This window comes from Equus caballus, chromosome 1 (genome assembly GCF_041296265.1).
Source record: "Equus caballus isolate H_3958 breed thoroughbred chromosome 1, TB-T2T, whole genome shotgun sequence".
Classification (NCBI taxonomy): Eukaryota; Metazoa; Chordata; class Mammalia; order Perissodactyla; family Equidae; genus Equus; species Equus caballus.
In genome coordinates, this window is record NC_091684.1 from 53,664,995 (window position 1) to 53,675,805 (window position 10,811).

The 10,811-nt window shown below is 36.6% G+C and overlaps 1 protein-coding gene across 3 annotated transcripts in view; it reads left to right on the plus strand.

The window, feature by feature from the left end:
* Positions 1 to 10,085, plus strand: part of REEP3 (receptor accessory protein 3) — a 96,224-nt gene extending 86,139 nt beyond the window's left edge. For all 3 annotated transcript variants that reach the window (XM_023643849.2, XM_023643840.2, XM_070225739.1), the window contains 2 exons: positions 5,714 to 5,859; positions 6,563 to 10,085. In XM_023643849.2, coding sequence (XP_023499617.2) covers positions 5,714 to 5,859; positions 6,563 to 6,619 — 203 coding nt within the window. In that variant the 3' untranslated portion in view covers positions 6,620 to 10,085. The remainder of the gene's footprint in view (positions 1 to 5,713; positions 5,860 to 6,562) is intronic.
* The last annotated feature ends 726 nt before the right edge of the window (positions 10,086 to 10,811 follow it).

Consider the following 10,811-nt stretch of genomic DNA (forward strand, 5'->3'; position numbering starts at 1 on the left):
GTATATACATAGAAGAGAGTCTGGAAGGGTATTACTAAATTGTTAACAGTATTTAGCTCTGAGGAATGGGATTTTAGTGATTTTTTTTTTAATCAACCTGTTACTCAAAGTAGGAAATAAAACAACAGTACTCTTCCTTTTGAAAAATAATTAAGGTACTCATTTTTTTCTGTCATGAATTTTTTCCATTTCATTTACTTCCAAAGTTGCTCAAGAAAAAAAAAGCAAATTGATACGTTTTTCAGTGTGGGCATTACATTCACATTGCAAAGTCTGTTTCCCAGTTTATGTGATCAGTACATTCACTGCAGAAGCTCTGATGGTTTGCACAAGCAAACTCACATATCTAGAAAAGTGGGTCCCTTTTGAAAACTCATCATGGCCTGCTCTGAGTGGTTTGAAGTTAGCTGGTCAAGAGAAGTCTTGCTTTGGTGAAGTTATTCAAATCTGCCTGTTGTCACTATGGGAAAAACAGATCCCTCAAAGTGCTTTTTGGAGGAAAACAGACACCTTGAACATGATGTTCACTTCCTTTGAAAGAACACCACGTTTTTGGTCAAGTGGAAGTATTTTTTCTGCAAAGAACCTGCTGCTCCCATGTTAGTTAAAAGTGGTTCAACATTCAGTTTCAGTACCAGCACATAAAGAGATTGTTTTGTTTTGTTTTGTTTTAGATGCTTTACATATTTGTTTAATCCTTAAGATGACTGTGCAGGTTAAATATTTTTATCCTTATTTTGTAGATGAATAAACTGAGACTTAAGGAGATTATTTGTCAAAGACTACATCCTCAACGACAGAAATGAGCTGTCCAAAGTTCCTAACCTAAGTCTTATTCTCTTTTTAGTTTATAAAGAGACTACACTTAGTGAGACAGTTGGGCTGGAACTATGAATTCAAAAAATTTGAGCAGGAAGGAACCTTAGAGATGCTTTAGTCAGAGACAGCAAATAGGGGCCGGCCCCATAGGCTAGTGGTTAAGTTCAGCACACTCCACTTCAGCAGCCCGGGTTCAGTTTCCTGTCGCAGACCTACACCACTCGGTGGCGGCCATGCTGTGGCAGCAACCCACATATAAAATAGAGGAAGATTGGCAACAGATGTTAGCTTACTTGTTCAGCAAAAAAAAAAAAAGACAGCAAATAGGTGGCATGCCTACTTCCTGCTCCCGTGCCTGAGGTTGTGGCACTTTCCCATGCTGCCTCAGAATCCCACTCAACATAGTGCCCAGACAGCTCAGCTAGCTCAGAGTTGGCATTCATACAGAAACTCATTCATCTCTCATCTGTCTCACCGCCTTACCAGATAAGAAAACTGGGGCCCATGGGCCGGCCCGGTGGCTCAGTGGTTAAGTGTGCACATTCCACTTCGGTGGCCTGGGGTTTGCCAGTTCGGATCCCAGGTGTGGACATGGCACCACTTGGCAAGCCATGCTGTGGTAGGCGTCCCACATATAAAGTAAGGGAAGATGGGCACAGATGTTAGCTCAGGGCCAGTCTTCCTCAGCAAAAAGAGGAGGATTGGCAGCAGATGTTAGCTCAGGGCTAATCTTCCTCAAAAAAAAATTTTTTTTAATTTAAAAAACAGGCCCAGGGAGAAGCAAGACTCATTGAAGGTCTCAGCTAATAAGTGGCAAAATACTCATTTCTCCGGATATAGGTCCAGGGATCCTTCTACCACAGTACCTGAGTTGTCTTCCAAATCGAACTTTCTATGATTCTACACTTAAAGTAATACATGGAAACTGCTTAGAACAGTGCCTGGTAAATGCTAAGTACTAGATCAATATCGGCTATTATTATTATAAAGAGGGAAAACAAAATATACCAACTCTAAGAGGTACAGGCTGTGAATAAAACCAGGTCAGTTTGCAAAAGCGGTTGCTAATTTCCTAAAATGGTAACAGAGCTCTAGGCTAAATCTGGCCAAGCAGCTGCAGCCTTCGGCCCCAGGTCCACAGCAACAGAGGCTCCTCGTTCTTGGATCCCCAGTCACTGCTCCTCACAAACGGGCATGGAACGCACTGTTCCACAGGCTCTGTCCAGTCTAGATTGATGATGTGAAGCAGCCGGCCTTAGCATCGCCTTTGTCTGGTCCCAGCTTTACCCCGTCAGCTTCACCTTGCCCAGGCTTGGCAGACCTATAAACCACTCCTCTGCCTCGCTGAATTCCTCCTCTGATATGGCATCCAGATTTAGGCTTCTCATAATCTCAGGTCTCCCTCTCCTCTGAATCCTTGGACAACTTTGACCAACATTATTTCCACCACTTACAGCAGAATTTTCATACGTAGTCATTTCCAGATTTTAAGTGGAATCGAAAATGCATATTTTAGTGAAGATATTTGACTTAACTCGTTTCTTTTTGATGCAGGGTTTGGTTCAGTAAGTTAAGTTAAACTTGTCAGTTTCACCTCCTAATAGATCCCAAATTTGGCTACTTTGTCCTCACTCCTTGGACTCCATCGTTTCTGACCTGCCATACTGCAATAACCTTCCTGCTTCTAGTCTCTTCTACTTCTTGTCCAAAGTGCAAGAAGAATCTTTTAAAGAACCCAAATCTAATCATGTCACACTTCTAATTAAAATGCTTCAGTGCCCTGCTTCCCCCCACCCCGCCATTGCACTCTGATGAAGTCCAAACTCAATAGCGTGCAGTATATTGGCTCCTCAGCCTTGGTCCATCATGTGCTAGGAATATAGAATCATGAGCCTTTCAGAATTCAGCTTAGCTGCCACCTCCTACAAGAAGTCTTCTCTCAAACCCACTGCCCCCTGCCCCCAGGCTGAGTTAATTTTCTTACTCTGCTCCCATAGCACCTTGTCCTTATCTTCTTTTTTTTTTAAGGATTGGCCCCAGAGCTAACATCTGTTACCCATCTTTTTCTTCTTCTCCTTCCCTTCCTCCTTCCCCCCCACCCCTCCAGTACATCATTGTATATTCTAGCTGTAGGTCCTTCTGGCTCTGCTCTGTGGGACACTGCCTCAGCATGGCTTGATGAGCAGTTCTAGGTCCCAGCCCAGGATCCAAACTGGCAAGACCCTGGGCCGCTGAAGTGGAGCGCGCAAACTCAACCGCTCAGCCATGGGGACAGCCCCCCCTTATCTTCTATTCATAGCATTCATTACAATATTGTAATGCCCATTAGAGTCTGCTTCCCCTATGAGACTATAGGTTTCTTAGGATGGAAAAAGATAGCTTTGTCATCATTGTATCCCCATGATTTAGCACTCTGCCTCACACATAGTAGAATTTTAAAAAATACTTGTGGAATAATGAATCAATCTACCACTTTTCCTGAAACCATAATTAGAAAGCTAGTGAGATTTTTTTTCAGCTGAAATTAGGGAACAAAGACGGAATAAGATGTATATATAATCATCTTTTGAATGAATTTCCAATTCCTAGTCATATTAAATAATATGCAGTTAAAATAGCTATGTTTGTTGAAGTGTAGTCTTATGTTTCACCTGTGGCCTTAGAGAACTTTTTGATCAGTCACTTCCTTTCTGATTCTTTCCTTGATTCCACATTCTGTGTTTTACCTTAGTTTTTATTATGTTGGAATTAGAAATATTGTATAAGCAACAGCAATGGAGACAAATCTAGCAATGACAATCTAAAAATAATTTTTTCTGGTTTATTTTCCCCAGTTATAGAAGTAATATAATTTTTTTAAATAAAAATTTGGCAATTTAAAAAAAAGGAAAAATTAAGAAATTTAAAATCACCTAAAAGCCCACTTCCAAGAGATATAATGGTTTCATTTTTATGTTTTTCCTTTGTTTGTTTTTATATGTACATTTTTTTTTCCACTTAATATTGCGTCAGGAGCATTTTCCCAGGACTGCTGACCCCATCCCCTCCCCTGGCCACACTGGCCTCCTCACAGTTCTTCCAGGCAGTCATGCTCCCCGCTGCTGTAGTGCCTTTGCACATGCTGTCTCTTATACCTAGAACACACTTCCTTGGCCTGCTGCAGGAAAACAAAGGATCTCAGCCTAAATAATGACTGATTCTACTTCCAAATCCTTCCTAATTTCTATCCTAGAAGTCTGGCAGCATAAAACTGTACTTGCTTAATATACAAGGAGTCCTTTCCTTGCCCCTCTTAAGCCTGGAAAACCTGATACTTTTTTCTCACCTAAAGATTTAGGTTTTTAATGCTCCTTATCTTTATTAAAGGAGAATTTGAACCTTGTAACCTCACCCTTGTCCTTATAACCTACGTAGTGCTCTGGTTGCCTTAGACTTCTCTTGCTCCATCCAAGTAGTGGTTCTCAAAGTGTGGGCCTGGACCAGTACCATAAGCATCACCTGGGAACTTGTTAGAAATGTAGATTCTCAGCTTTGCCCCAGGCCCAGCAATCTGTGTAGTAATAAGTTCTCCATATAACTATAATATGTGCTAATAAGTTTGTGCTAATAAACTCTAATAAGTTTGAGAACCACTTCTTCAGGAGTGAGAGCATTCTTATCCCTGAATCACAGCCTTAGGTGCTCTCAGACTTCCTAACAATAACCAGCTGACTGCCTGAATGTTGTAATACAGTAGTCCCCCCTTATCCACAATTGCGGTTACCGGAAGCAGATGATCCTCCTTCTGACGTATCATCAGAGGGTCAGTAGTAGCCTAGCTATGTCACAATGCCTATGTCTCTTCATCTCATCATGTAGGCATTTTATCATCTCACATCCTCACAATAAGAAAGATGAGTACAGTACAATAAGATATTTTGAGAAAGACCACATTCACGTAACTTTTTATTACAGTATATTGTTATAATTGTTCTACTTTATTATTAGTTGTTATTAATCTCTTACTATGCCTAATTTATAAGTTAAACTTTATCACAGGTCTGTATGCATAGGAAAAAACATTATATATAGGGTTTGGTACTATCCACCATTTCAGGCATCCACTGGGGACCTTGGATTGTATCCTCCAAGGATGGGGGGGACTACTGTATTGGCCAATGTTAAGTCTTTGTAGCTACACAAAGCAGCCTGTTAGCACACCCACACTACCTCTAACTGACCTCCTGATGCTGGCTATTTTCTTTGACTAACATCTGTCATCATAGCTTGTGATATTTCTAATTACTGTAGCCTTTCTGGCTGGGTTTTATTTCAGCAGCTGCAACAGTGTTGGTTTAACATCTCCATCACCTGCCCCCAATGAACTTATCATGCCCAAAGTTGTAGCCCCTTTGGGTCTTATATGACTCCTTAAGTTCACCCTATCATTCCTAATCGTGACAAAAGATTTGACACATTGCAGGGGGCGGGGCGGGGGGAGTGCTTATTCTTAATTAAAGTCAAAAGTACAAATGAAAGACTAAAACACAAGTTCTCAGGTTGTTTAGAATTCATGAAAAGGAGAAAGGACAGAAAGAGACTTTTCACTATTTATAGTCTTTGATTTTTGAACAAGGTAAAATGTGTTACCTACTCAAAAATAAATTATTTTTAGTTATTCTGAAAAATACATAGTAAAAATAGGAAGGGTCAGAGAAAACTTCCTGGAATAAATGAGTTAAGAACTTCATCTAGAATAGTGCCAGGGGCCCGGATTAATGATGAAGGGCAGGGAGCACATTCCAGATGAGAAAGGAAGAGGAGTAATCAGGCAAATACAAACCATGCAGAGTGAAGAGGCAGCGCTGACTGGTATCCTTTGACCAAAATATGCTGGTTTTGACAACTCATTTAGGTTATGGAATTCCACTGAGAGACGGAGATGAGAAAACAGATGAGGAAGCGGATGGGCCATATTCAGATGATGAGATGGTGGCACACAAAGGGCTTCGAAGATCGCAAAGCATGAAATCTGTGAAAACCGTGAGAGGCCGCAAAGAGGTTAGTCAACTATAGAGTTGTTTTCCTGTAATTAGTATTAAGGGCTCTCCCTGCTGTATTATCATTCAGGATATTAATGATCCGTAAATGAAGGATTGGGATGGTAGAGCATCAGTCATATTTAAAATTCTTTATTCAGATCTGATGTATTAGGATCTCTGGAAATTTAGAAAATAGTAAATTCCTAGTCTTCCACTATAAGTAGAAAGTGGTATTCTCACATAGCAAATCCCATGGTTGTCATGAGTACTCAGTGCCAGCCCTAGGCATAAGCAAAGAAAGCAACTAATGAAATTAACTATATAGTTTCACTTTGAACCAACCCTACATGAGGATTAAACATTAAAAGTTTATCTGTAATAATATATTGTCTTTATGCCCAGAAAGCAGTGGAGGATTCTAGTGAACGGCCTCAGATCATTGTGAGCAATGTTCACTGACATGTACCAAGCGAAGCATAAATAATATCGGTTAATGTTTTTATTTGTTATCAGCCATGATAGTCTACAGCATACATCCAACATAGTACCAACTACATTTTTGAGTATATAAGTAGTGCTGTGTTTTGAGTACACACTTATAGGATAATTGATTCTTTATGTCAGAAAATTTAAGCAATTATTACTACGATTATGAACTTTTAAGTCCTATCTAATTTCAAAAAGTAATCATCCAATTTGTAATAACATGTTTCTCTCTTCAGGTGCGGTATGGGTCACTAAAATATAAAGTGAAGAAGAGACCACAGGTGTATTTTTAGTCATATACACTTCAAGTATCCCAAGACAAATTATGCTAATACATCGACTTTTTTTTCTAACATTATATATTCAGGATTTACACATTAAAATAATTATTTAAATCGTGGCGGTGATAGGGTTTACTTTCATCAATTTAAAGGTTTTACTTCTTTAACAATTACTTCCAAATCTTGACTACTAAAGGTAGTTGTGCAAAACATATATGTGTGTGTGTGTGTGTGTATGTGTGTGTATCAGAAATAATAAAAAATTGTGTTATATGTTTTGAAATTACTCCACAACATTGAGTGCCTGGGATATGAGATGAAACGCAAACCCACAGTATACTTGAAAAAGAGTCTTTTTATGGTTAAGATACATCAGCCTTTGCGGTAATGTATTGTGTTTACCTCCATTTATGTTATATCTGTCACATGAGGATAGTAATTAAATGGGCCTCTGATCCAGCAATGATAGAACAAGGGCATATGTAAGATAAAGTATGTTTTATGTATTCCTGATGTTTTTACTTTTTTAATCCTTTCTAGTTTTTCCACCATCAATGAAAGTTTTCAAAACAAACATTTGAAAACCAGGTATCCACATAGCACTTTTATTCCTGATTAGTTTTGCACACTTGAAAATTGTTTACTTATTTTGCAACTGTACATTTATTTTGTTTTATTGACGCTATCTTTATCGTTAATTGTCATATTCTAACATGTCAAATTTATGCCTTGAATTGCATCATCTCTTTTCCTGTGGGTTTTGTTAAATTTATTTGATTTTAATAATATAAAAATATAGCTAATTTTTCAATTTTAATTATTTCTAATTATCTTTACAGATAAGAAGTTAAATAAACATTAACCAGTTTTCCATAGTTAGCTCTTAAATAGTGGTTGAACTTAGCATGTTCTTAACAACACTGGTTGTATTTTCAGCCTTTAAAAGTAGTAGCTTTTGTGAAATAGTGTTGGAGACCAGTATAGCATTTAGGTCTCTTCTAATTCATGAAATTATCCCAACAGCCAGTCCATTCACAAGCTTGGCACTGATGTGAGCTGCAGATTTATAAATCTGGCATTGACTAGAATCATTTGAACCACTTCGCTTCTGGCGAAGATAATTTCCTGAAGCTAGGTGCCAGTGCAAAATGCAGACATTGTTAATCTTACTTATTAGAAGCTGTAAGAATAGATATTAGAAAATTATTATTTTTTCAATCCAAGATATTTTGAATTACTGAACTTTAAGGGTTTTTTAGGTTGCATTGATAACTATGCATTATGAATTCCAAGCCCATATATTTCTAGTGATGATTTTAGTGAGCAGAAATCAAATTTGACAATTATACTTGTTCAGATAATTTACTGTTCTACTTGTTTGTCCAAAAGAAAAAACGAGAGAGATTTGTGAGCTCTTTGACCTTTCTACTTTTTAAGAAGTGAAGCTGGCTGGCAGTTTATATTTAGGACCTCCTCAGAGTGTTGGCAGAGAACAATGTTTACTGAGGAGGACCCTAATATAATTCATGTATTTCTCTTGAGATATCTTAAGATGTTTTCTAGATTATCTCACATCCTTGATATATAAATTAAGTAAAAAATCATTCAACTTCTTTTCTCCCAAAGTTTAATTCTATGAATATCTTCATCTACTTTACCTTGACTGATTTTTACCCTCGTAGTTTCTGGAAAGACTCTTTGATTTGTGTTCAAAATTCCGGTGAATTCTGATTATAAACTCTTGGAAGAGAGTTTTATTTATATTTCCTAATACTAGACATTAATAGAAATGCTACGCCATACTTGTCTTTCCTACCCGAAGGCAGTGTCATATCAAATTGCCTGACAAGGTCATGTAAGTGACTTTGTATCAAAAACATTACCTGTGGGGGCTGATTTGTACCATTTTATCTTTTTCAAGTCTAATCTCAGTATTAAACCTATTCTTTAATAATGGCAAACTCATATATACTGTTCTAAGTTGGAGGAATTATTTATCCCTCTACACTTCTAGAATCAAAACGTTTAATCAAAGACAACACCAATCCCAAAGAGGTGATGCAAGTCCTTCTGTTTAATTGTATCTCTTCCCACTCATAATGCTTCCCCTGATATATTTCTACTGTTACATCCTTACATATAGCCGATGTCATCTTGCTGTTCTATCATTTCCTTTCTCTCCTTTTCTTACATTGCTTAAATTTTGCGTATTTTCTCTTATGTGTTTTAGCGTGCCCTTTCCTTTGAACTTTGTATAATAAGCTTATAAATTTTTTTCCTGTTAAGGTGGTGCAGGTCATTTTTTGTTTCTCTGCTTTTACGTGTAGTGCTTTTAAAAGAGGTATATTCATCCCTAGACCACAGTGCCTTGCTTTCCCACCACCACCACTTGGTGAGTGAGCATCAGATGCTGCACAAGCCTATTTAGGGCGCTATTTTGGTAGCTGTTAAAGTTTATCTGGAAATTGTAGCCAGTGTTTTATTTTATTCTATATTCATTCAACTTGTTCATTAATATTAACTATTTCCAGAGTTTGTTTAGAAGTAAGAATTGGTCTGTTCTTTAGTTTACCATATTTTTTTCTGGTATAAAAATGAGGCAGAAATAACCCTTACTGCTAAGTAATTAATTGTGTAAACCCACCTAGGTCCTGCATAAGATTCCCTCCATGCACTTCATTATATGCATGTGGATTTGGCTAGAAAATTATACTGCCAGCACTACTAATTATAAATACTTGACACAGATTGATGGAACAAAATTATTAAAGTGTTTTCAGGGAACTTAATCCATATGTCACCACCAAAGATTTCTACAGTGTTATAAAGTATGTAAATATTCCAAATTTCTATAAAACATTGGTTAGATAAATATGTTTTCTTTCGTTTTTTTGGAATGACACAGTTTGTGCTTCTGGAATGCTTGAAGTTTTGTATTGTTAAAAATAATACAATACTATCTTATATAAAACATCATTAATTTGTATTTTTAATTGGAATGGACTAAATTTTTATTTTGATTTCCTTTTATCAGGAAAATTAAGGCATTAATATGTATTGAAAAGCAATTTCCTGTGTTTTCTCTTGTGTAGGTTGATTCATTTGCAAAGCAATTAGGTAAATTTTGAGAAGAGCATTGTCACTGGTATGCAGTGTGTATTTCTTAGTAAGCATCATTTAAGAGTAGACGTTTCTGAAAGGAAAGTACAGCTTTTTTCTCTAAATGTTTCTTAAGATTTAATCTTCTACTAGTATCCTACAGTTTTAATGTATATTAACTCTTTAAACATTGACCATGAATTAATATTTTCTCTTCTAAACATTTTAAATCTATGTACTTTAATATTAATAGTTAAGAGAAAGCAGTTTTGTAATTTTTTAATCCTTTGTAAAGGCTATCTTTAGGCCTAGAATGGGGGTAATTTTACAAATGTGTTTTTTGAAAACATAATATAAAATAAACTCATTTTATTAGTGACAACTTGTATTTTTTTCTTGCGTCAGAGTACATATGTTGGGTTCCATGAATTGATATTATTTATTATTGATTATGTCTTATTAAATAATAGACAACATATGCATACACTTAATATTACAAATCACAGTGCAAATTATTAAAAGCATGTACATTCTGGAATGCTTATCCATGCAATTACAGAAGAAACACTGCATTGTTAAAGTTGGATGTTAGAAAGGGAAGATAAGAAAAAACAATTAGTACAGAAACCCAGCCATCGATTTGTATTAGTTAGCTGACTCGGACATAAAATATAACACAAAATTCAATTTTATGTACGCTGGAAATGTTCTGGATTTCCATCTGTTTGAAAGTCAGATGTCTGTCTGCCTTACATTTAAGCTTTAGAGAGAAATCCTCTGTTTAAAAAAGTTTCTTTGTGTTACTTCATTATGATATATAAGGTGTGTTAAAGTATTTCCAAATGGAGTTATAGTTTCATTTTTAATAGGAAGTATATCCTTGTGATGATCCAAAGAAGTTAGAAATGAAAATAAAAATTCAAAAGAACACCATGAATATATGAACTGCAGCATTTTTTCAGTGTTTTATTCTCCCTTTCAGTGCTTCAGTGTTCTTGAGAAAGAGATTATGGAGCAAAGATCATGTCAGAAACTGATTCATTGTTCCGTGGAAAACATTCTGCCCTTTTACCTACCCATCAGTATTCCAGCCTTGAAACACTCT